The following is a 26,473-nucleotide window of genomic DNA, read 5'->3' on the forward strand; positions in this document are numbered from 1 at the left end:
GATGGATAGCAGAAAAGGAATGTGACACAAAAAGAGGAAGGAATAAATGCAGGACTTTGTGTGCATGTGTGCCTTCTGTCATCAGCTGTCATCATTCGTTCTTCCTCACTGTATTTACAACATACACAAACAGATAATTACACAGAAACACATGAGGTTCAGTCCTTGTGTGTTTCCCAGTACTGTCATGAATTTCATTACATTCACATGTTGCCCGTACTGATGCACGTAATAGAAAATACATCCGTCGATACATCTGTAACTGCTGGAGGGGGAAATGTTTCACAAAATTCTTTTATTTAATTGCTGTGCTTTGCCCCTCTGGCCGAAGCCACAACTTACACTTATATGTTCTGTCCATCCTCAAATCTGAACTCCACTCTGTTTAAAAGAAACATATAATCTCCCTTAATCCCTACAAGAATACAGAACAAAAGCCAAACCAAGAAAATTAAGAATACGAAAGAGAAATCTTTTATTCTGAGATGCACAGGAGTAAGATTTGTAAATCGAAGTGAAAATACTATAATAACCAAGTGTGATACAATATTCCCTTCATCTGTTTTGAATGCATTATATTCCAAATTGTGACATATGTGATTACAATCAAACATGCATCACAGAGAGGTAGCATTCAGTTTTTATGCACTACATATCTGAAACACACCCATAAAACTGTAGGTTATTTAAACATAAAATGATGTAAAATGTAATAAATATGCTAAACAGCACTATAACTGTTTATTTCAATTTCAGTCTTATTTTGTAATGTCCTTCTTAACTCTTTTAATTGCGTTAAAATGGCTTTATTTGCATTATATTTTTGTTAAAATGTTAAATACAAAATAACTTGTCTTTTAAAAAATAAAAAAAAGCATAAATTGTGTAAAAGGTTGAAGAAAGGACAACGTGGCATTGTCTGAAAACTTGATAAAGTTATAAAGAGATAACAGCAATATGATAAAGTTTTTCCATCCTGTCATACAGAAACACAAAAGTGAGATTTAAGGCTCACCACAAACAGAAGAGTTATACAACACAACTGTGTGGGTCTGTTTACATGGAGGTCTAATTGCAGCCAGCAGATGGCAGTCGCATGACTCTGCTTTCAGTCACCACTAAGACCAGAACAAAATGTGCAGTATCTGCTAAACCACATTAATGCTCACTTATGTTCGAACTTCACAGTGTTCAGAAAAAACATATGGCTTTAAATCCTAATCAACACCTTTCCAACGCTACAGATGCCTTAAATCAATACTGTCTGCATCACACATCCAGATTGGATGACAGATTTCCTGGATTTCCTGCATTTAATGCGAATAACAGTCATGCAGAAAATGTGGCATTCATGGAAACGCAATCAGATTAAATGTGAAGAATGAAGGGTGACACAAATGTGACGACTAAAAAAAGTGAGATGAAACATGATTTCTGAGGGGAAAGAGGCAGTTAGAACACGGTGTACAGTCGCTCCAGCATGAGCCCACAGTATCTCTCAGGTATATGAGGCATTTATACGTGGGACAGTGTTGTGTGTACTGGGCTGCTGATTCAGCTTCTCCTCGTCCTGTCAGGTTCATGTCAGAAAGCAATGGTGACAAAATTTGCACCAGTACAAAACTAATAAGGGCTGACAGTCTGCTGGATTTGAGTGCTGTGAATCTTATGTAAATCCAACTAAATGGCAAAACAGACAGATCAAACAGAAGGAAAAGGTTGAGTATTAGTGCAAATATAGCAACTAAGAATGGGATCACAAGGACTGAAATTCATACAAAAGAAGCACCTCTGATCGTCCCACCTGTGACTGAAAGAGTGTGACACAATAATTGTGTGAGTGGATACGTTAATACGGACATTTATTAAACACTTTGAACACACTTTTCAACTTTCATTTCCCTTTACCTTGTTCTGTGGTCATTAAAACCACCTTTTCCTCACGATCTGAAGGTTTCAGTTCATTCTCTTCTCTCCAGTCTTCATTAAATGATGCTTTGTACTCAAATAGAAGCTTTTATGGGGTACCACCTTCTTATACTTTTGCACTTAAGCACCCACTTTCACTGTCAGGAACAAAAACACTGATTTTTTATGAGCATGCCATGTCTTATGCAACATTTTATACACATTTTGCCAACATTCAGCCCGTATATTTGGTATCTTTGGTGACTTTGGGACCCGCACAAGAGTTTAAAACGTTTTATGTGTGCAGCATAAACCGGCAGGCTGCTGCTTGTTTGGTAAGCTACTGCAGCTGGTTTTTATGGAAAAAGAAAATGGCAGACAATGTAATTTTACAGCTATAAAGACATGTGGATAAATGCCTCTAAATGGAAGCGAAATAAAAGCCTGTGATAAAAACTGAACAACAAAAAAGAAGGCTGCCAAAAACACAAACAAGTGGGAAAGAGTTTGTTACCTTTAGAACATACATATTTCAACACTTTTGCTCAGTGTTGTAAATTACGTTTTATGTCATTAAAAAACACTATAATCGTGTTGACTCGTGCATTTTATTCTGACATGCTGGAACCAGCGACAGAATATATGAGGAATTTCCATTTCATGCTCACAATCCCTACTTCAGATTTATCTGACAGCTACTAGCTGATTTGCAGATGACTGTTTTACACACAGAACATGATCCGCCTATAATAATGTGAAATTATCATAGGTTACACTGTACGGTAGTTTTTTTTACGTAATATATCAGCAATAATAACTCAATATTACAGTTATGCATCAATCCAACATTGACAGAGGCCATTCAAGAACTTTTGATACTTCAGTTTGGCAAAGATTTTTCCATACTTTTAAACTTGTAATGCTTGTTTATTACTTGTACTGGTGTGTTTTCATATTGTGGTTTTCCAAGACATGCTTTTACTGAAGTAAAAGAACCCATAGCCTCTTTGATTAAAGCGTGTGATAAATCAAAAATGAATTGCTGTCTTAATATGTCCTAACACAAGTACCATCACCACAACATTAAAATTGTTCTTTGATATTCTTTGCTGCAAACATATTAACAGAAGAACCACAATGACACATCCACACTATTGTTTCAAAGAGAATTATTTTCCGTGACTTTCGGTGAAGCTGCGAACATGAAGCAGACAATGCACGCACACAAGGAATCACCATCACATCACGAGCGTGAACAAAAGAGGGAGATGCATGTCGCTGGAGTTTCACATAAACACCAAATTACCGCATGAAAAACACAATTGTCGAGGTGATGCCATTTTATCACATGCTAGTCAAATGAGAACGCCGGAGTTTGGTGGAAAAGGCTCATCGGCTTGAAAACTGTGCTGCTATCAACCTTTTGTTGCCTTATTCAGTCTAGAACTTTATTTATCTCCCACTGACCCCGTTGGCACATCACACCAGATTTAATCCTCGAATATAGCAACTTTTGTGCAGCATATTGTTTAAAAAAAATTCAAGAAAATCTCCGTCTCAGATTCCAAATTGGCAGAACAAAGCTGAGTCAAACTATGAATAGAAATCTTAAAAGCTGAAGTGAATTCCACACTTGGCGACTTCCTCCTCATAGTTGAGGTTCTCGAGGGTGTAAACCCCAACATAGGCAATATTTTGGTGCAACCTCAGGAAACTGTGTCATGGAGTTGGTTGGGAAGTTTCTAAACAAAACAGAGAGAGGTCAGCAGCAGGCTGGCGAAACAAACACCACAGCAATGTGAGTGTGTTAGTAGATGTTATCATTTGCTTGCTTTTGTGTCTCTGATTCAGATACTGTTATGAACTGTCGTCTACAGCAGCACTGGGAGACGTATCTTGTATAGAAATGCACAAATTGGTGGGTATTATGTTTCAATGTACAGCCTTTTAAACAAGCTCATTCCCATTACAATATTCTTTTATACTTTTATTGCTTGTTAACAATAAATCATGCTTAGTAAATTTGGCGTTTTTGACCAAAAAAATTACAAAAAAAGACTCTTTGACATCAAAGTGAAAACAGATTTTTACAAAGTATTGTGAATTATTTAAAAATATATAGAATATAAAATAAATGATTACATAACTTTTCCCTCCCCAGCCTGGAAGGTACAGTCACTGGTGAATCAGTGCTCCTGTCTATAGCTACACCAGTGGCTTGGAAACTTGACTTTTGCTTTTCAATAAGCTTTTCACAAAGTTGCTTGGAGTGTTTTGTTTTGGGTTTTTTTTGTCTTCTTGTTGTAGTTATAGTCAGGAGTACTGATTCACCAGTGACTAGACCTTCCAGATACAAGGGTCTTTACACTACAACAAGTGAGACAAACAGATCATCTCCTTTTTACTGACTGTGTGACTTCTTGCACCAGTTGGCTTTACTTGTGTTGAATTAGTTTAACTACCTTAAAGAAGGTGAATACTTGTGAAATCACTCATTTTATGTTTTTAAGGAGTTGACATTACAATACATTAAAGAAATCTGTTTTCACTTTGACCCGAAGGAGTCTTTTCTTTGGTCAATTCTTGTCAAAAAAGCCAAATTAAATGCATCATATTTTGATCACATCATTCATTGTTGAAAAGCAATAAAAAGTTCAAATCTTCCAAGCTCACACCCCATGGAAACAGTACTCCACAACAGGACAATGAGTCTTGTGAAACCATAAAAACTGCACAGAAACAGCTTGAGGAACATGACAAAGAGCCCATAGCATTAACTTGGCCTCAGAACCCCTCGGATGCCGATCTGATTGAGTGTCCGTGAGATGTGTTGGAACAATCCTGTCCATGGAGGCCAAAAGCTGCAACCCAAAGAATCTGCTGTTGCCAAGGTCCTCAAGTCAATATTAACCAGGTGGTTATAATGTTGTGGCCGTTGGTGTTTGTCTAACAAGGCTCAACTAATTAAAAAAGACCCTGTCGTCAATGATTATTTAAATAAAACCAATGAAGTGCAAACATGTGCTCTCTTCAATGTTTAAATGTGTTTTTGCAACTGAATGTTTTTCCATAGCGTTCTCTGTCTTCATTGTGGTTTTATTTTAGTGTATATTTTATTAAACAATTAAAATGTTCTGTCTCATAAGGATAAAGGTCATTTCGAATGTACTATGTGGCATAACTTGCCAAAGATGTAGTGACATATAAATAAAAGCAGCTTGAAATGCTGAGTAATCATGTGCAATTTCTTATACACTTTGGTATGTTTTACATTTAAAACCCAAAATATAAAGTCACACCAGAAGTAATGGACAAACAACATTTCCTTCTGACATGTAGCAGGAAAAGATGTAATATAAATATGGTCTTGTATAATGAAAACACTAAAGTTTACGGTCGGTGCTTCAAAAGGGCCGTTTATGATTAAAGTGGTGCGTTTTGTTACTTTCATCTTAGCCAAGATTTATGTCAGTCTTAAAAATGTTGGCCTTCTGACACCAAACACCAAACGACAGAGGTGGAAGAAGTATTCAAATAGCAGCAGCACACATGTTATGTAAACTGCAAATGTCACATAACTGTAAGAAAAAAAACAGAGGAGTATGAATGGAAATACTGAAGTGCAAGGAAGGCTGGGACAGCCTGTCTTGGATTTGTACTTTTTGCTTAGATTTTTTGTTTATTACTTTAAAAATTAAAATTGCAGCAACACTGACAGGAGATGATCACTTCATTTTTGGTATTTTTAATACTTTTAGAACACTCTGATGATGATGATGATGACACTTCCATACTTTTATATAAGTCAATTTTGATGTGAAGTTTTTCCATCACTGCTTATCTTACGATATATAAAAACTGTATTATCCATCGTAATTGATACAAGAGGGACAGTTAACCTACAAATTTCTAAGCATAAACATGCATGTGATCTCATGCATGACAGATTGACAGGTAACTGAAATCTTAAATAAGGATAAGGGGTAATAAAATAAAGTACAATAAAATAAAATCAGCAGTTAAGTGTAAAGTAGGCAATGTCTGTCTGTAAAATAAGTCGTTCTATCAGAGGCTTTTAAAATGAAGATTCATAGAAAAGGTCTTTGTCATACTTAGTATTTGGCCCTCGTGTTTATTTTTCAGTACCAAGAATCTGTCAGTGACATTTTAAGGGGGGTAATGTCCATTATATCAAGGAAGTGAGAATTTTACAGAAAATTTCAAATGACTTGTTGCTGATATCGCCACAGTGACCGGTGGAAGAAGCTGATAGGTTTATCACAGTTTGACTCCTTGGCACATGTGATGCATTAAAAATGTATTTCCTATTTGATGCAAAGATGTGTTGCATCTCAATAAGAAAAAAAATGTCCACCCTGCCATAGATTTCAGATCCGTGAATGACAAGTTTTTTGCTCTGTTAACATGCGTGTTTTTTTTTTTTATACTTATCATGAGCAAAACAAACAGTCGATGCCATGGCCCAAGATTTCCTTTAAGCTACAGTGTCATGAAAGTTTTAAAAACACAGACTGAGACTTTCAGGGGTTCATACGTAACAAAACTAAGGAATTAATGCCAATTTCCAGGGTGGGGCTTTATTCTACTTCATAGTCAGTTTATGGTTCGAACATGTCAGGCTGAATTACCCCAGTTTTACAACTTGCTATTAGCGTAGCTCTACAGTGTTTGAGCAGAGTTGTAGGTGAGCTGGTGTGCTTGGGCTGCAGGGACTTCATTTCATTCTCAGTTGAATTTGAAAAAAAAAAATTGGAATGTTGTAAAAATAAATAATTAAATAAAATTAAGCTTATTTCCACTAACTGTTTTGGAGTAAATAAACTAGTCCACATGTTAGAAGGTGGCGTTATGTTATGTAAGTCATGACTGTAATAAACAGAATAGAAGAACCAGAAAGACCGGAAACTAAAACAGTTGTCTGCCAGTGGTGAAAAACAAACACGAAGAAGAAAAAGAAACTTTGTCCATCCATGAGAGAAAAATGTAAAGAAGTCTTCAGGAATTATTTTCAGTTGAGAAAGCTGGAATTATTGCTTCATGTCAGCTAATATTAGATATGTTTCATGACTTTCAGAGACAAAAGCAACTAAAGAAGTGAGAACAGCTGGTTAGTCACCTGAGTTAAATGTTCACTATGCCAGAAATTAATCAAAATAAAGTGTTTTCATCTCCCATGAACTCTTAAAAACACACACACACACACCCATCAAGTGACCATCAAACTGTTTTTGCAAAACTGTGGACATATTTTTTCAAATACTCCTATTTCCAAGAGCTTTTATCTGATGTGATACTTTAGAATGTGCATAAAAATACATCATGGAAACACATCTCGTGTGACAGTGCTCAACAACAGGAACTTGAAACTAAAAAAAACTATTGAGCCATCATTCATGATTATTCAGACATGTGCTTTTCCTACTGTGACACATCAAACTGTCAATTCCTTTAAAAAAATATGTTAAGGAAATGCAAAAGATCTGCACATTCAAGAGGAATCAAGGGTTAGGGGCTACATCTAAGTCATTTCAAGGCAGAAAGAGATTAATTTCATGGGAAAAATCTAAATATTAGTTAGTCTTTAGGGGTTTAATCATTGTGTACTGGAAGGTGCAAACAGTTTCAGCTGCACCTTGACTATGTATGCTGTAGTGGTCTGTCACTACATTATTAAATAGCAAACAGCTACTCAATGCAATGATAATAAAGTTGCTAAGTAAAGGTTTAGGGAGTTTGAGAGAAGTTCAAATAGGGTGGGAAAATCGTTGTTTGTATTTGTTCTGTTTTGTCTTGTTTTTTTTGTCATTTTTTTGCATTTCTCTGGTTAAAAATTAAAATTACATCATGGGTTAGGGTTAAGCAGAGGGAGGAGGTGGAGGTGGGCGGGTCTGCGGTGAAACTCGCTCCTGATTGGCTGTCCCCGCTATTCCAGGCAGCGCGAGGTGTTTAAATAGCCAATCACGACGCTGTCTTCAGTATGTGTAGCAGCGACAGCTAAACGAGGTCCTCTCTCGGTGGAAGAACCGCGTCCGAGTGGCAGCTCCAATTCTGCGCTTACCTTACTCACTAAACTCAAGTGCCATGGAGGAATCAAGTAGTTGACGTTTCCTGCTGCAACCTTCTCTTTTCAGCTTTCTTCCACGTCCGATCACTCCCGACCCGGTTTTTATTGACGTTTTGACCTTTCGCGAGCTTTGACCAATCCAAGAACATGAAGTACATCATCGGCATCGGCGGGTGAGTTGAGGCGGATGAATGGCGATGCTAAGCTAGCTAGCTAACCCGGAGCTGCTAGGCCGTAGAAAAAGCCCGGTACACGTGGGGGAGGTCGGTCATGACATCCGCTAAAGTGCTGCTTCCTTTTTGTTTTACTGCTGTGGAAGCAGTTCCCTATTCAGACATGTCAATAGTCAGAGTAGTCTCTGTAAATTGCTAAGCTAATGCTATCTTGTATTTTATAAACAGTTCCTGAGCTAATTATTACAACCGTGTAATAGAGACGAATGAACCCGTCGTGTACATAGCTGACCCACCCTTTTTCACATGATGCACATGGTAGAAAAAAAGCAAATTTATGCTCAAATCTTCTATGTAAAAAGTTGTAAATGCGTTTTTTTGTGTGAAAATCAGTGCCAACAAATTGAATGTGTGGTGTGTTAAGAGTGTTTAACAGTATTTGACCTTATAAACCTTGTAAGGTTGACCTTATAGGTCCTGATAAAATGGAAGTCACAGTTTAAATACACGTAGTTGTATAATGTTTAATCTACCAGCTACACACCCTCATGTGTGGGTTGCCTCATCCTCCATTCATTCACTTTTTTTTTTATTGCTTTGTTCCCTGCAGGGTAACAAATGGAGGGAAAACCACTCTCACCAACCGCCTGATCAAGAACCTGCCCAACTGCTGTGTGGTCCATCAGGATGACTTCTTCAAGGTGAGCCGCTTACACACACACACACATCTTTTTAAATTTGATATAGTTAACCAACGGGATTGCTCTGAGTAACACAAGTTGGTGGGGTGTTCACGCTTTGCCGCTTGTGTTACTAGATTCAGTATGAGCTAGTGTGTTAAAACACCATCAGAGCCTTCCATATAGCAGAGTGTAGTGGAATGTACCTGGGTACATCTTATCAATGTATGTTTCAGCCCCAAGATCAGATTGAAGTTGGTGAAGATGGCTTTAAGCAGTACGATGGTAAGCCTGGGTTTTTAATGAAAGGGTGTGTGCGAGTATGTGTGTGTGCGTGGGAGTTTTGTGTGTTTGCTAAAGCTGTGACGTCGTGTTTAATTTGTAATCTGCATGCAAAATAGACAAAGTTTCCCTGTGAATACTTTTCTGACTTGCCCTCTGCAATTTTCTACACGCTTCTCTTTTTTTTCCCTTCCGTCCTTCCTACCCGCTTCTTTCTCCAGTCATTACTGCTCTGGACATGGACGCCATGATGAGTACGATCTACGCATGGCTGGAGAACCCGGTGAAGTTTGAGAAGTCTCATGGCGTTAATAACACCCTGGATACAGAGATCGTCCCGAAGTCCAACCACAAGGAGGAGGAGGAAACTCACATCCTTATTGTGGAGGGCTTCCTGCTTTACACCTACAGGTAGGACCTTGTCCTTGACTACATTTCGGTTGAGTGATTTTTGTCACCGTAAAGGAAATTACTCTAATTTGTCTCTCTGCGTGCAGACCTTTGATCGACGTGCTGAACCAGCGTTACTTTATTTCCATCCCATATGAAGAATGCAAAAAGAGGAGGTGGTAAGTGTTGGGACACTGTTCTCCACTGATGTTTAGTTTTATCTGCTGTCTTGTTGCCTTTTGTAATTGGTGTTTTGTTCTGCAGCGATAGGAACTACACGGTGCCAGACCCCCCCGGCCTGTTCGACGGCCACGTCTGGCCCATGTATTTGCAACACAAGAACTTCATGGAGGCATCAGGTGTTGATGTTTGTAAGTTAGGATTTATTTTTTTAAAAAGTTTACATTTTTTGAATGCAACTACGGTGTTGTATGAAAAGACGAGTTCATGGTGTTGATTAAGTGTGTGTTTGCTATTACAGTGCAGCTAGATGGAACCAAGTCAAAGGAACAACTGTTCAACTTTGTCTACGGTGACATCCTGAACAACATTCAGAAGACTCTCTAACAAAGGTACAAGATCATTCATTGTAGTTACAAAATAAATCTTTCATCTTAATGTGTATTACTGATTTAATAATTTTATTTTTTATTTTTTTTTGTCTTCCAGGTCATCAGATCGGCTAAAGGAGCATATACTCAACCTGCAAGCAGAAGACCGCCTTGCCTTAAGTTTCTACCTGGCAGCTCATTTAGCTGACTGCTATGCCTTTTTTTCTGTTTTTTTGTAAATGTTTAACTGGCAGCATAAAATGCTGTCATGATTTTATATCGACCATATTTATTGCTTTGTTACAGCCTACACTCAGAGAGTTGATGCATATGTTCACAGGATGGTTGCACTTAGTTGCACATGTCAATAAATGATGCCTCCTGCCAATTTTGTGCCCTTGTGATTACTTTATGGTGATAAAACAATCCCGCTCTAGCTGTTACATGAAGTTAGCACACTTGAACCTTGAACTGAGCCAACATTTGTATAGTGTTGTTTTTTTTTTTTTAACGTGTATATGGTCACTTTTTTAATATTTAGAGCCTTGAATATCTGTTGAGCAGAACAGTGACCAGACAGTTTTCACTATCGCACTCCCAGGCAACAGGTGGTGGAGTGATAAGAGGACTCGCAAGGTCGAACCTCGTGATGACAGGTTTCAAATGAAACAACTTATCTAAATTCACACACACATACTTGGGGCCCATTTCTGTGGAAGGGCTTCCTCCAGAAGAAACAAATTGCATAACATAGAAGGTCACTTTCCTGTTGGAGAGCAACAGTTTTCTGTCAGCCAGATCAGGTTAAATGGTAGGAAAATCCATCATTTACAGGAGGTTACTGGTGGAGTGCAACTTTCTATATGTAGGACATGAGTGGCATATTAGAGCAACATGTCAAGCACATACAGTACATAATGTATGTGACTTTTAATTGGGTTCCCACAAAAACATTAAAAGCCTGTTATAAATGGGTTTGGGCATGTGGTTGCTGTAAATAAGTCCAAGCTGGGCACAGTTTCAAGGCTGAAGCATCACTGGGCACAAACAGACCATCACTTGGAGGAAAAAAAAAAACCCATAGAAATGTATTTGATTCCAACAACACTCATTCTGAGTGACTGTTTTCAGAGCGGTGGTTTTAATCCCATTATTTTTTATCTGTATATAAAATGTGCACTTCGTTTAATTTAGTTTTATGTTGTGGATTCAATACAACAATAAACGTGCGTAGGAAGTGCAACACAAAACAAACCGCAAGTAGCACATAAATCAAATAAAGTGCAAAGCTAAATTGAAGCACAGCACGGAATAAATAGTCTAAAAGTTAAAATAACTTAATGCCATACGAGCTGAGACTGCTGTAGTTGTAACGTGCAGACCAAATGTTAAACTCAAGCCTTTAACTGCTTTGCATTTAGACATTTATACACATGACTGGCTGCCAAATACAGAAACCAATTAGCTATTTTTAAGTTGAAAGATTTACATTTGTGGTAAATACAGATTGCAGTCCTATTTCATGCAATCTGTAAGCTGGCTTTTTAAACTGTAATTGAAAGTTGCATGTATGCCTGCGTCAGAGGCATAAATAGCATTTCCTCACATTAGGAAACATTTATATGTATATAATGAGATGTGTCAGGTAAATATAATGTTCTAGCTGTGCTTCTAAGAGTTAAGAAAAACAGTTTCTAATTGAAATAGTATGAGTCTTTAAAGGTTAGTGCAGTGCCTCAGTGATGGAAGAGGCCTTTGCATTACTTATTATTACACCAATACACTAAAATCTAAGGTCAGCATCCACACAAGTCTAAAACTGTCTCAGTCATGGGTGTGTCAGGTCCCTCTGAGGAGGTGAAATCGGTTTCACTGTGTTCTTTCTCCACTCAAGTGTAAAAATCTAACATTATGTAACGCAACTATAGGAATGTATGGAAGTAGGTCAGAGGCATATGTATGTCCGGGGAAAAAAAGCACTTGGCCTACATATGTGAAGTTTTTTTTCCCCCCCTTTGTGCATGAAGCTGTGCTCTCCATTAGTGCTGAAAAGTTTCTTCTCAACATGTTATGGATTCATTTTGGTTAAAAAAAAAAAAAGATTCTAACCTGTCTTTAAAACAAACAAAATGATATTTTCAGCCTTTGTGGATCGTTTTTCCTTTAAACACTCACTGTTTTCCCTCTGCTCAGCGTGTCATTCGTTGATATTACGCTGCATGCATGCGTGCGTGGAGGTCTGACAGAAAGAGCATGTGTTGTATTATTCACAAGGCACAAAGCAGCTCTTACGGGGTTTTCTCTGCTTCGAGACAGACTATTGACAGATGAGAGTTTCTGCAGCAACAGCACAGACATACACACACACAGAGAACATCTGTGTTGAACCATCTGTTTAATACACTTGTATCAAATGATAGCAGGCACATAAGGTTTTCACAAACCTGCATTTTGAATTCTGTTATATTTCGTAACATCTTTTTGTTATATTTCTGCATTTTGATTGCCTCGGAGAGCTTACTCCACCCGTTTCCTTTCTGGTACATTACAACATACCTGCTCTGTCTGTCCTCACACACATATTCAGTCTGTCTCAACTTCCAATTCTTTTGGTATGGGCTGTGTCTGCTTCACACCACATATATTCATTCATCGCCTCTGAATCACCACCACAGGCTCAACAACATGCACTTTATGACATTTAAACTCCAGAATATTCCCTGCTTGCTTCCGCTCCAGCTTAAGTGAGATGTAGCTCCGCTTTATAGGCTGTTGAGTGAGTCGAGGAGGAGAGAGGAAAAGGGAGAGATTGTGAGGGGGATATCTTATTACAATCTCACCCGTCTTGGGAATTTCCAGCAGCCTTCTTTAGTTTCAAGCAGCACAAACACCACAATACTTCAGCCCATCAGTTTAAAATGCTTTGGCTTGGACCAAACTGTAGGAGGCAGAACTTTGCGTTCATTTTTGCAAAGTTACACAAGGACACATCAATGTTTGAATGTTCTTTGTGAGAGATTCTTGCCCTAGAAGCAGATAGTCCCTGTCCCGTCGTCCTCATGTGGATCAACATTTTCACAGTAACTCATAATGTGCTTAACATCGATGCCAAAATCATTTTGAGATGGTGATAATTTCCGCAAAGGGCAGCGAACTCATTTTAAAATGGGTGTCAGCTCGTGGGTCTAGACTTGAAAGAGATAAGCAGTTATATAACCCTGACTGCTGCCGGCATAGCCTGCCTAGGAAAAAAAAAAAAAAAAAAAAAAAAAAAGGGGAGGGTTTTAGGTGAGGCACAACTGCCTCCTAGCTGGCCTCTGCCTCTGCATCACTTTATCTTTTAGTGGCTTTTTCTGGCACAAGACAGAAATGTGATTGTCAAAGATAAAAAAAGAAGGTAAAAGTTTATTTTTTTCCAGTAAAAAGAGGTTATTGTGGACTCCTCGTCCTCTGTCACCACAGATAATAGAATAGCTCTGTGGCGGTGGCGGACATCATCCTCTGACACCCATATTGCCTCTGGACTACAACAAACCCTGCAGTTTTCTAAACCACACCGACCGCCACACTCAGGGTTATGAGGGTTGCAGCTCTGGCTCTTGCTGGATCTTGTTTTTGTACGTGAGTCAGTTTGTGTAAGCCTGTCTACCCGTCTCGTCCTCTGTCTCCCCTACACACCTCTCTGCAGTGTGTTCAAAAAGCAGAGGAAGCAACAGTCTGCTGCGGTTGACTCAAATAGACCATATAAACAACCCTATAAATCCTCCTTTCAGACCTCTAACTCCATACAGTTAAGGTTTGGATTATCACATCTTCACCTCACACAGGTCAGACGGGACACGGCCGAGCAGACCGCTAACCACCCTGGCAGCAGAGGTGACAGCAGGCCTGCGGCCGCCTGTCTGAAAACAATTTCTTTGTCTCGCTTTGCAAATGCGTCCTTTAACGTATTTCCAACCAAAGAAAAAAAACAAGGCAGAGGGTACATTCACTTAATCAAATCATCCTTTCCCTTCGCCGCAGCTACACTGCTCTTCAAAGCCTCCTTCCCAGCCCACGAGTTTCTCCTATATTTAGAGCTTTTACTGCAGTCTTAGAGGAGCCCATGAAACCAGCCATCCGTGCTATAAAACCTTTAGTGACAATTGGGAGTTGTTGTGCCGACTTGTTTTGAAAGTGCGACCCTTGGCGAGCGCGTTACGGCAGCGAGCGGAGCAGGGTTGAAGCTGCACCTGCAGGGGCTCGAGTGAAAACATCTACTGCGGTTCACCCGCTATGTCTGTGTTTATGCTGAACGGAGCTAGACTTGGGTGAAATTATACCACAGTGCAGACACAACAAGACACTCTGTAGCTCATACATGGCGGTGGGTACTTAAACCGTCCACGCAGCACCGCACTGCTGCAGCACTGGGGTGGTGGAAGAAGCATTCAGATGGTTCACTTGAGTAAAAGTCGCAATAACACGGCGTACAAAAACCAAACATTTATATACAGTGCATTCAGAGTTTGTTTTTTTTAGAGAAGTAGAGTTACATAAGCACAACAAGGTCACTTTTCAGAGCACTTGCATAGGCTGTAGTTTATTATGAAATTGTCTTATTGTGTCAGCTGGCCTGCACAGATTTATCTGAGCCTGTATTTGGGAAATTGTACCACTAAAGTGTAATATTAGTGGCTTAAAGGGATCCTGCTCTGTCACTTCTTTATTTATCTATTTATTTTTTAAATTTGAATGTCCATTTTGGTACTAACTGTACAAAAACACATTAATGAAATATATGCTAGACTTATTCTTACCTGACCGGAGCAAAACAAGGCCACTTTCAAAGCATTTGCAGAGGCTGTAGTTTATTATGAAAGTGGCCTATTGTGTCAGCTGGCCTGTACAGATTTAACTGAACACATATTTGGAAATATCCATACATCTATTATCTATACACCGCTTACTCCTCATTAGGGTCACGGGGGGCTGGAGTCTATCCCAGCTGACTCAGGGCGAAGGCAGGGGACAGCATGTTTTTGGATGGGCTACAAGACGGCTCAGTGGTTAGCATTGTTGCCTCACAGCAAGAAGGTCATCAGACACCCTGATCTTCCTGCGTGGAGTTTGCATGTTCTCTCCATGCAGCGTGGGTTCTCTCTGGGTTCTCCGGCTTCCTCCCACAAGGTCCAAAAACATGTTGAGATAAACTGGTGATTCTAAATTGTCCATAGGTGTGAATGTGAGTGTGCTTGGTTGTCTGTCTCTAAGTGTAGCCCTGTGATAGACTGGTGACCTGTCCAGGGTGTCCCCTGCCTTCGCCCTAAGTCAGCTGGGATAGACTCCAGCCCGACCCTAGTGAGGATTAAGCGGTGTATAGATAATGGATGGATGGATGTTTTTGGACTGTGGGAGGAAGCCGGAGAACCTGGAGAGAACCCACGCTGCACGGGAAGAACATGCAAACTCCACACAGAAAGGACGTCCTAACCAAGACGCAAACTGGGGATTGTCTAGCTGCGAAGTGACGTTGCAAACCACGAGCCACCTTGCAGGCCTATTTGGGAATATGCACCACTAAAACATAATACTAGGTCCTTCAAGGGATTCTGCTGCATCATATTTTCCGTTTCATTCCCATTTTGGTTTTGTACAAACCATACTAAAACACAATAATCAAATATAAGCTTGTGACTGTCCTTCGAAAGGGGCCTTACATCAGTAATCTAGTTTCAGGACCTTTATTATTTCAGTTTTGTGCTGGCAGGCTTTCATGTGCATTAATTTATTTAATCAAATTGTCACAGCCAACATGTCAGCAAGTGATATCTAAGCAGAGAAGCAACTGTACACAATGTACAGAGGAGGAAAACGAGGCCTGCAGCAGCTCATTTTTGCAGATTAATCTGTTAAGTTTAACCCACTTAAATTGTTTTATGCATTATTAGGTTATTTCTTGTGTTGTATTTTATAAAATTTCCATTTGTTTTGTGTGTAAATTCTTCATTTGCAAACCACTACCAAGTGTAACTGTCGGGAAATTGTCGTGTATAATGATGTAGAACATCTCTGTGAAAAACAGCATAACAAGAAAGTGAAGTGAAACAGTAAAAATATCCCAGAGTTTTTATATTTAGCTCATCCAATCAATGTATAAAGTTGAAACAGAGTTACCATGTGAAATTATTGTTTTGGAAAGATGTGGGTGTTACATAGTAAGCTGTTTTGCTAAGATTTCTGCTCTGCACCATCTGTTGAGTCACAGAAACCTAATTACTAATGTTCTCCATGCCCACTTATCCAGACTTGCGTATGTAGAGTTATATAAGCCCCGGCTGAGAAGGAAACTAACCTCCTTCACTGTCACTCTGGTCAAAAACACCACAAAGATACATTTTCCAGAACTTTTGGTCCGACTTTTCACATGGTGCTCAGCGTGCATGAATATTACCACAGCGACCAAATGGTAAAACCTGAGGGCAATAATAATATGATGCAACCGGGCTCAGTGTGGGTTCAAGGACCATATCCTGTTGTGGTGGGTCTGGGAGAGGCCTGGTGCTGCCAGTCTGAAGCGGACCACAGCCTCCCACTCCTCACCCATCTGAATCACTGTTTACTTAGACAGGAAGGCCGCCCGCTACAACATCATCTGCTGCTGCTCCATGTCTGTGACTCGCTTGTGGCTTCGGTGAAACAGGAGGGGGGAAGGTTGTGTTTTCCCTGACGGCCAAGTTTCTAAAAGCAGAGACAAGCTAAAACCAAATGCTTGGAGGCAGCAGGGCCCAGCCTCGGAAACCGCTGCTGTCTACCTCTGAAGCCTCCTACGTTCCCTCCATGTGGAAGAACAGAGCCCCATTGAATCCAAGCATTAAGTAATTGAGAGCAGATCCTGTTAAAGAGTCAGCTGGTCAAATATTACTATTACAGAGTAGGAAAACAAAAACAAAAGCATGCGGTGTGTCGGAATTAAAATTGGTTTAAAGTGAATATGTAGCGATTAATAAACAAAAACAGAAAGTTCAGGAAAAAACAAAGTTCAGGAAAAAGTTCACAAACTGAGACTTTGGGTGAGATTTCTGAAATGTTTTGTGAATGTCTGGACTCACTTGTTATTGGCCAGACTTATATTTATTTAGTTGTGTGGTGTTTTTATACCCCAATAGCTGAAGATTTAAAGTTCATCCAAAGCCTGTCTGGGACACGAAGAAGAACTTTATTCACTCTTAACTGTTATTCTTAAATTTAAATCACCCAAATAAAGCAAATTAATGAGAATTTGCACATTTTATGCTTGTTTTTGGTGAATAAAACGCCCTAAATAATGTTTAAAAAATACCCCATTGAATCACTTCACCCCCAATGTGTTTTTTTCTTTGTTTTCAGACATAACTTGCCTCAAGTAAAATCCTCTTATTCTTTGATTTATCACATTTCCAAACATAACTTCTCTCCCTCTGTGGTCTTCACATCACACTGACCCAGTTTCAGAAAAATGAAGAAAAACAACAGCAACTGGCGTTGCATAAGGCATTCGTATATTCAGCCACTGTGTTTAGGTATACACAGAAAAAAAAGTCAAACAAAAACCCAAAGTTGAGGTACTGAAAAATAACTGAAATGTGGTTTCCACTGCACTGCTTCACTTTCATCAGTGTTGGAAGCATGTTGCCCCTCTCCCTGATCCTGGACCCCTCCATGGCCACACTGTGGTGCAGTTTCCGCTCCAAGAATGACTGGGCGGGGGTGGACCCAGTCATGTTGGTTTTGACTGAGTTTCCTGCTGTAGTAGTAAGTATAAAATTAGAGTTTTATGTGAAATGGAAGGGGGTGGGACGGACACATGGTGGTGTTGGGACACAGAGGAATGTAACCTACTTTTTCTGTCAACAAACTGGTGTTTGCACGACTGGTATGTGACAATAATATATAAAATTTGCGAATAGAGATGAAGTTTGGCGAAAACATCAGTCTAGTTTCTACCAGTGCAGCCGCAATTTAGGGTTTATGTGGGGGATGACTTGGAAACCAACGGGGACAAGAGTGAGTAAACAAAGATCGGTCGTGCTGCTTACAGTCGTTCACCTGGCATCGAATGTAATAAAAGTAATGACAAACCAGAAGGTCATGGGGCTCGTGACGTACATCTTAAGTGTTCAATTGGCGAACGGAAGACAGGGGCTTTTCAGATTGTGTAAGGTGTAAAAGGGGTGAACGCTATAATCGGATCATCTTTGTGGTTGTGAGTGCTCATCAGAAGCAGCACATGGGGCACATCTGGCCTTTGTGGGTCCAGATTTGGTAAATTGAATTAGACTCCGCTGACACCTGGTGGACTCAGATGCTTAATGCAGTTTCTATACGGGAGTCCTGGGGAACTGAAATGAGGAAGGAAGGAACACTCAATGTGACTCTAACGCGCACCCGTTGTATATCGTTCTTTAAAGATCGCTCCATTTAAAATCTATTTTTTCTTTGTTAACATGTTGATATGGTGTTTTTATATGCCGATAGACACATGATGACTGGAATAAGCCTTCAACGCCATGGCTGAGCTTTTCCACCTGAAAACCGAAGTGTACCAATGATGGTCTGGGGGTTTCATATGTAACTAATACAAAGAACCAATTCTGTCAACTTGCAGGATGGGACTTTCCATACATTTTTTCTTCTTCAGATAAATGATATTACAACTTGCCACTGGGTTACTTAAATCATTAGGAGCCTTCTGTTCACCCATCTCTGATTTGCTTAAAATGTTTTTTTTTTTTAAACATAAACTATGGATATTTAAAATTGTATATGTGTAATTTTAGTTAGATATAACATTTACTTTCTGCAAGAAATATTTTTAAAATTTGCCAGTCGGTCCAGTTTCAGCACATTTTTTTGTACATTGAAATTCATGGCTATGTTTAGAGAACCACATCTCAGGAACTATTAAAGACAAAAGCCTTCATCTAATCATGACATTGATTTAGAATAGGACATTTGGACAAACAGATAAAAAAAAAAGTCTAAATATGGGTGAGTTAAATTATTTAAAAAAATAAATTCAAGCCACATCTTTGAGCACACATGACCAAAAAAATAAAAATGATACAGCACAAATCAACGAGTGATATTTCACAATAACTCACAATAATTCACAATATAACTGACTGACAGAGAGGAGCCTTTATGGGGTTAATCAATGACCAGAGAAGAACTATATATGTGTGTGAAAACCTGACATACTCGTCCTTACAAGATGTTGCACTCAAGCAAAAAAGAATTAAAATGCCAGTCAGGGTACTACAAATCACTTTGTGTTGCTTTTATTATTAATTGTACAAACAGTGGAGTTCCAGGCGTCACTAGTGCATAGAAGCCTCTTGATAGGTCCGTTAAACTCATTTACAGATACTGTGTTTGGTACATTTTATCATCCATTATCATGTTATCCATATATATATATTATCTGGAGCCCAGGAATACAGTCAAATTTAGTGCAGAACTATTTGATTTTAAACAACATACCAGTTCTATGACATTCAACACTAACAGGGACGAAGCCCAGGAACAACATATATTAATACTGTATATTTAGCAAAAGACAGCAAACGCACCGATTCTCCCTGGAGGCCATCGTCTGATGGCTGCAAAAGGTATTTGTTCTGTTCTCAGGGAAGTGCACAAATTTGTGTGTCATCAGAGGTTGATAGTGGGAAATACCAGCATTTGATGATTTAGTCCATGTCTTTGGTTTGTGGTGATCTTGGCAACGTCAGAGAGGATCGCATCAGAGGTTCAGCAAGTTTTAGCACATTTACAAATAATCACATATACTGTCTCTAAGGTGAACCATTTTCCAAAGCATAATACTGTTTCGAATAGTTGAATCTACTGATAAAGAATTTTTTTTTTCATAACTGTTTGACGTGCTCAAAATTAAATATTTCAGCCTGTTCCAAGCTTTTTTCTTACTGCAGTGTCACTATAAAGATGAGTGAGCGCTTTTATCGAGGAAACAACAGGAGTCAAGCTACCAGATAACGACAGATTCAGGTTTTTTCTGTGCTAGAAACTGTTATGGATTGATATGAAAGGCTGTAGGTTTTTTTCCACCAAAGCCAGGTCACGGCTCACCTGCTCCTCAGTTAGATCTGCTGCACCTGCGGAGTGGAGCTCAGCTGCAGGCTGTTGGAAATCAGCCTGCATCGAGACTATATAAAGGTTTCCTCTCAGTTGGGGCATGTGGCTCTGGAGGCAGCACCATCAGCTGTCCTTCTTGGGACATGTTGAGTTTGAGTGTCTGAAAATGATAGTTAGGTTATTGTTTCTTTCTTTACTGAATCTGTTGTGTTGTGGGATATACTCTTTTTAGTTATTCTATCCTTCTGATAGACTTAGTGGGCTGTAATTTGGAGAAATACTTCAACCGCTTTTTAGAAAAATGAAGTCCCAACCATCCAGTTTTGTTAGCTCCCCCATTTTCAGACCTTTGTGATCTTGTGTCCTTTTTGGTGAAGGGGAATGTAACAAAACAAAGATGAACCAAATACATAGGGATGCACGATATATCAGCGACCACATCGGTATCAGCTGATATTTGCTGATCGAGATATGCAAACACTTCTTCATTTAAGTGCTTTTAGTTTTTGGATCCTGAGGAAACGCTCTCGCATCTGGTTTGTACGACTACTGTATGTACAGCAAACTGACAATAAACTTGATTTGATTGATTTGATTTGTCTCTACATTTGACATTGCTGCTATTTCACAGATGTTTTCACTTCAACAGTGCTGGACTTGGACGTTAAATATCGTAAAATATGTTTACATTTGTTTTACTTGTGTTACGTAATAAAGAAGACTATGTGGTCTAATTTGGTATGAGCTGCTTTTGAATAGTTTTCACATTCTCACAGTGCTTACTTATACTCATTTTTCGGTGTGAACAAAAACTGAATATCGACATCGGTTATATCGGTTATCGGCAATATCAGGAATCTTAATATCGGATATCAGTATCGGCCAAAAATTTTAATATCGTGCATCACTACAAATATATGATTTGAGCCATCTCAGTTCTTTTTTTTTTTTTTTTTAAACTGTTTCTTACAACACATATGGCAACAGAAACTGTCCTCTGAAACCTTTCAAAGTAGCAAAGTTTTTTCAATATGAAGTAAATGTTGATTGCACAATGCATCGTTTTAGACTGGCTCCCTCTCAGTCTTGTTCAGTAGCTAAAACATGGTAAAGCTGGACTCAGTTTCAATTGTTTGTACCTTGTGAACCTGCCTGATAGGAAAAATCACATCTACCTTTAATGCCTAAACTGTGGTATTATGTAACATTTCCAAGCGAACATGCTGCAGCAGTGAGCTCTGTCCACTGCACAACCATGAAACAATGATCCAAGTTGGACAATAATAAAAGCGCATGGTAATATTCAGGATTACATGTCTCAAGCATGTTTCAAGTAGATCCTTATGTAATAATAAAATGATTGGAGACAGAAGTTGCATTCTTGAAAGTTAATCCTGTTAGAAATCTTAGCTGCATCTCATTTCCTCTCTTTCTGCCCGCCAGCTGTCTGTCAAACTCTCTGCTGTGTTTTGTCAAAAAAAACTGTAAAATCTAAACATGGGAACTTTGGAAAATGGTCAGCATTAATGTGACGTATATTTGATTTATAGTAAATAGACTAAAACACGTAAAACCACCTGGACAGTCTTTTAATACAGCAGACATACTTGGGGGATCCTACGTTCTTTTGGCGGGTTTGGCGATAAGCTGCCTTTCCCTCTCGAGCTCCTTCTCACGTTGCTGCTCCTTCTCCAGCGCCTCCTTCTGCTTTTGTTGCTGCAGCTTCAAAGCTCTTTTCTGAGAAAGAAAAACAGCAGCCAGGATTTAATCAGCATGTGCGCTGCTTAATTTGTTTCCATCCGATAAGTTGCCTGCATCTTAGAGCCCGGCGTCAACCGCTGACTGAGATCAATTATACCTTTAGTTTAGTTGTTTTTTCATGGAGCATTATCATCTCTTTCCTTATGTTCACCAGCTTATTGTGGTAAACCTTCGCCTCTGTAAACTGAAGAAAGCAAACGGGATTAGAAATCGCTCCTGCTGGCTGGAATATTGAGCAATATTGAGTACAAGTGAGATTATAATTAAGCCCAAACATACCAGGGAGTTGAGGTCCACTAAGGTGTTACATTCTCTGAACTTAGTGACTTCTTGGTCCAGTGTGTCCAACAGTATCAGCTGATTTTGTCTGGTGGAGACAAAAATAAAGAGTAGGAAATAAATGTCAGGAAATGCACCTTTACTAATAAACAAAAAAATATGACTTGTGTTTGTGGACAAGGACAGAATATTTATAACCAAAATTTCAAAGTAAAACATGAATACAGACATCTTGTTTAGAAGTGTACCACAGAATTTCCTGTTTGCTAAGTTTGTGCAGCAGTTCTTGTTGTTTTACGTGACCTAACGCATGTAAGTGAATCCCAGTAAGTGAAACCGTTTCTAACCGCTTGCAGACACTCAGCAGCGTCAACCACATCCAGTTCAACGCATGATCACCTGCTTCCCATGTTTCTTTACTGCAGATGTGTGTCAGTGTGTTTGTATGTGCATCACTGCTGTGCAGGCAGTTTGTAAAAGATGTTTAACATATTTTCAATTTAATTCACACACAGCAAAAGACGACTTCTGTGGTGCTTTCTCTTTAGAATCATTCCATTCCAAATCATTTCTAATTTGTGAAATTTTCGAGCATAGAATATACGTTTTAATTATTTGTCTTATAGTTAGAGGACTATTTATTTACGCTCTTAAGTAATATTTTATTTTTGTGGAGTATCTTGTCGTAGCTGCTCAATCAGTTATTCAAGTTAAATGAAAATAACCTTATTCAATTTTTGTAATGAAGTATTACATATTTAAAAAATATTCTATATATTTTATTTTGTATTACTGTGACATGCAAAAACATATTGTTCAGAAAATGTCTCTAGTCATTTTATAATTTTTTTGTTAATGTGAGTTCAGAGATGGGACTCACATTTTACTCATATTTCACCCCATCTATAACCAGATTATTTGATCTACTTGTTCCATATTGTAGATTCTGAATCAATGGCATGATAAGAAATAACAGTGAAATTTCATTCAAACAAATTTCAATGTGTGAAAAAATGTGATAAAAATTGATTTGACGGGTAGAAATTATCTTGGACTATCTTGGAAAATATTTGTTAATCAAGCTAAAATTTCACAAACACCATTTTAAATATCCTTATTTTAGTTATAGTTATATTAAAATGTTCCAAGCAAGTCTGAGACAGTCTAGCAGAAGGCTCCTGATGACATTTAAAGGACAATTTAGAAGGAACTTTGCAGCTCCATAAACCTACTCAGTCCAATTTTATAGCACCCTGGTTATTTCTGGTCATGATTGCTGTTTTATAATTGAATTCATTCCTTGATTAGAGACAAGGACAACTTCCATGACTGATGAGTCCACCCACTGCGTGTTTACATCGCTTAGCTTATCTGTAAAACTTCAAGGACAAACTTATCAATGATTACAATCATAATTGTACTAAACCCACATAAACACGTCACTGTCATTGCATTTAATTATCTCTTCCTGATCTTACCAAAACTCATTCCACGTGTACAGTTTCCTCCCGGAAACAGAACAGATGAAACCGTGCTTAAAATTTTGTGATGACGTGAAAACTGGTGAAAATACTACAGTACCTGTAAAGTGTTTACTTGCTGGTGACCATCAAAAGTCTGTCATGAAACACTCAGAACAATAATACTCACGTGAGCTCCTGAAGGGCTCTTTTAGAGTTTTGTAGATCTGGTAGGTAGTGAGAGAGTAACCCCTCTGTGAGTTTGTCCACTGCTTTCTTATCCACGTACACATTCTCTACAGGCGCGGAGCTCTCCAGATGCTGTGATTCCTGCTCTTCCCACTGGAGATCTGTTGAATATTTAAGAAAAGATGATGCATTTAGTATTGTGTCATGGAAGTCTCAATAAATTAGCTCATTATTGTCTTTTTTTTTTGTGGCCCGATAGCTCCACAACGACTGTAAATAAAGATGAAAGCTGCTCTGAAGACTTACTGAATTACATTGAATTAGTTTTGATGAAAAGAAACACTGGAAAATGTTCATATAATAAGCACAACATAGTAAAAGTTGTTCATCTACCCATTTAAAACTACATTGTTTGAACTTGCATATTGTTGAATTGCTTACAACAGTCGCTTGGAAAATTTCCAGCTTATCTCACCTTATCACGTGTCTCATTGTTGTTGTTCTGAACGTGCAGTCTGACCTGCTGAAGTCACTGATTGACGCTGCAGGAATCCTGGGCCAGAAATCATCTGACAAAGACTATTTGAACTCATGAAACTTAGCTGATACTCTGAACTTTCAACTGTCTCCTACATGTCTGCCAAGTGCTTGTACCTGTTGTTCTAGGTTATTGACGACTTTTCCAGTTATCTTATAGTGTAAGCACTATGTGTAATGTGTAAGCGCTAATGGGATGCTTCAGTCAATGTTAAATACACAACAGTCTGCCAACTCGTGTAGACTCATGACGACCCGCCCTGTTACCTGAGCGACAGCCGCCTTCGTCATAAGAGTGAGTTTACTCATCAGGATCACTACTTTGTCTGTACAAGCAGCTCCGTCTCTGGAGACCTCTCGAAAGTATACAAAGCCGTTGGGGTTTTCTCAACGTGGATTTGGAAAATTCTAACCTTTAGCTAAAAGCCTGTTTTACAAACTGGGCGATGTGAAGATGGAAACATGCTGGCAGATACAGTAAGTACAGAAGTCACGGATGGTTTTAAAAAAAAAAGCTATCAATACATTTAGGAGAGATGAGGAAGGTGCTTGTGACTATTGAGCATGCTATTATAATTGCAGAGTTGGCTGTGTTATGAATAAAGCACTGTTCAAAAGCAATAGAACAAAAATATCCGAGAAAAAAACATTTTAGGGAATGTGAGAGATGTGTTAGTTTGTAATGTCACGCCACCATTATTTATCAAATGTACCTAAGAATTTTAATTAAGGTTGAGACTCCACAGTATCATTAAATATATAAATTCCCTAACTCATTTAAATATTATTCTTAGGACTCTATGATATTATTATCTATTATATTACAGTGCAGATTTACCTGACTAATTTGAACTAGCTAAGTTTGAATGTCTGGCATTTCTGCATTATTAAGCCAAGCTGAATACATCAGAACCTTCTCATATATTTCTTGGACATTATGATGACTTGGACGTTGACATAAATGCTATTTTTTAAGTCATAAGCTGTAATACTATAACTCCACTATGACATGAATGTTGCATCGTTAGAAACATCTTCGACTTGCGTTATGAAAAGTACAAGATCCACTGTTGTTGTGCTTTAATTTGAAGTAATTTTAGGGAAAAAAATTGGTCACCTGGAAGCCATTGGAGCAACCTAGAAACAAAGGATGGTCAGGTACAGAAGAGTAATGCAACTTTTTTTTGTAAATGGTTCAATGGTTGTAAAGGAACCACTGTGATGCAAGAGAAATGCCAATAAATCAGATTCTCGAGATATACAGCGAACATGCTTGTTTGGCAACAAAATCCATCATTTTCACACATTTTTTAAGTTGAGGGGAAATGAAAAAATGACTCTTGTATCTCTCGACATAATGACAATATGATTTTTTTGCACATTACTCATCCATCATTGAACTAAGTGTTGCTATAGCTTAAAAGCTAAACACCCCAAAAAGGGATGTTTATGGATTACTCTTTTGGTGGCTAACAAGTAAATGAGTATGCATATGAAGGGCTGCAGCTGGATTAACTAATCCATAGTGGATTTTAGGTGTAGACAGCAGGTTAAAAACAAGCACACACACCTTCACTTTGTGGAAGTTCACTCTGGGGCGAGGACCCTTCATCTTCCATCCCCTCTACCTCCATGTGCAACGACTCTGCCGACCCAGTCTGCTTTCTTTTTTCCTTTTTCTACCCTGCAGAGAGGCACCAAGAAGTCAGACAGTTACAATATCTGATGTAAATTACCAGTTAAACCTGTGGGCAGTAGGGGATAGTTAGCTTATCCCAGCATCGAGGAAGTCTAGCTAGCTCCATAATGAGTACAGCATGACACACAGTCAGCAGCTCCGCAGTCTGTCAGTTCTCCACCTACTCTTACCTGTTTTAATGTCCGTGTGACGCTGGCTCTAGTTGTGAGGAGTGAATGTTGATACAGACAGAAAACAAACAAGAAGATTTGTTGGATTTTGTCGCTGCGCCTGAAAGAAAAAGAAAAAAAAAGACAACAATGCGTCATGTGACTCCTGCGTCATCATATGACTGCATGCGGGCGAAACCAAACTTGCTAGTGT

The 26,473-nt window shown here is 38.8% G+C and overlaps 2 protein-coding genes across 5 annotated transcripts; one reads left to right on the forward strand and one right to left on the reverse strand.

The window, feature by feature from the left end:
* Positions 1–7,903: 7,903 nt before the first annotated feature.
* Positions 7,904–10,457, forward strand: mibp2 (muscle-specific beta 1 integrin binding protein 2). Its single transcript, XM_008276060.1, has 8 exons — positions 7,904–8,166; positions 8,777–8,867; positions 9,083–9,131; positions 9,350–9,539; positions 9,626–9,697; positions 9,783–9,889; positions 10,000–10,090; positions 10,188–10,457. Exons 1-7 carry the CDS (start codon positions 8,141–8,143, stop codon positions 10,083–10,085), a joined length of 621 nt encoding a protein of 206 aa, XP_008274282.1. The 5' UTR covers positions 7,904–8,140; the 3' UTR covers positions 10,086–10,090; positions 10,188–10,457.
* An 8,886-nt stretch (positions 10,458–19,343) lies between these two features.
* On the reverse strand, positions 19,344–26,405 carry bloc1s6 (biogenesis of lysosomal organelles complex-1, subunit 6, pallidin). 4 transcript variants are annotated; one of them, XM_008276062.1, is made up of 7 exons: positions 26,281–26,405; positions 25,982–26,095; positions 23,876–24,035; positions 22,226–22,313; positions 22,044–22,130; positions 21,793–21,922; positions 19,344–20,345 (listed from the first exon to the last, which is right to left on the reverse strand). In XM_008276062.1, the coding sequence occupies exons 2-6, from the start codon at positions 26,043–26,045 to the stop codon at positions 21,803–21,805; spliced, it is 519 nt and encodes a 172-aa protein (XP_008274284.1). In that variant the 5' UTR covers positions 26,046–26,095; positions 26,281–26,405; the 3' UTR covers positions 19,344–20,345; positions 21,793–21,802. The 4 variants fall into 4 exon arrangements, with proteins under 4 accessions (XP_008274284.1, XP_008274285.1, XP_008274283.1 ...); XM_008276063.1 differs by having other exon boundaries at positions 21,763–21,922; XM_008276061.1 differs by lacking the exon at positions 19,344–20,345 and having other exon boundaries at positions 21,143–21,922.
* Positions 26,406–26,473: the final 68 nt, after the last annotated feature.

The sequence above is a fragment of the Stegastes partitus genome, unplaced genomic scaffold (genome assembly GCF_000690725.1).
Source record: "Stegastes partitus isolate 25-593 unplaced genomic scaffold, Stegastes_partitus-1.0.2 Scaffold64, whole genome shotgun sequence".
NCBI lineage: Eukaryota > Metazoa > Chordata > Actinopteri > Pomacentridae > Stegastes > Stegastes partitus.

Excerpts from the sequence above, each read along its gene's own strand:
- mibp2 (XM_008276060.1), top strand. The coding sequence starts at position 8,141 with ATGAAGTACATCATCGGCATCGGCGG. Across the intron at positions 8,868-9,082 it reads ATCAGGATGACTTCTTCAAG|CCCCAAGATCAGATTGAAGT; the intron begins GTGAGCCGCTTA and ends TGTATGTTTCAG. Across the intron at positions 9,540-9,625 it reads TTCCTGCTTTACACCTACAG|ACCTTTGATCGACGTGCTGA; the intron begins GTAGGACCTTGT and ends CTCTGCGTGCAG.
- bloc1s6 (XM_008276062.1), bottom strand. The coding sequence starts at position 26,045 with ATGGAGGTAGAGGGGATGGAAGATGAAGGGTCCTCGCCCCAGAGTGAA. Across the intron at positions 22,314-23,875 it reads AGAGCCCTTCAGGAGCTCAC|ACAAAATCAGCTGATACTGT; the intron begins GTGAGTATTATT and ends TGTCTCCACCAG. Across the intron at positions 22,131-22,225 it reads TAGTGGACCTCAACTCCCTG|TTTACAGAGGCGAAGGTTTA; the intron begins GTATGTTTGGGC and ends TGCTTTCTTCAG.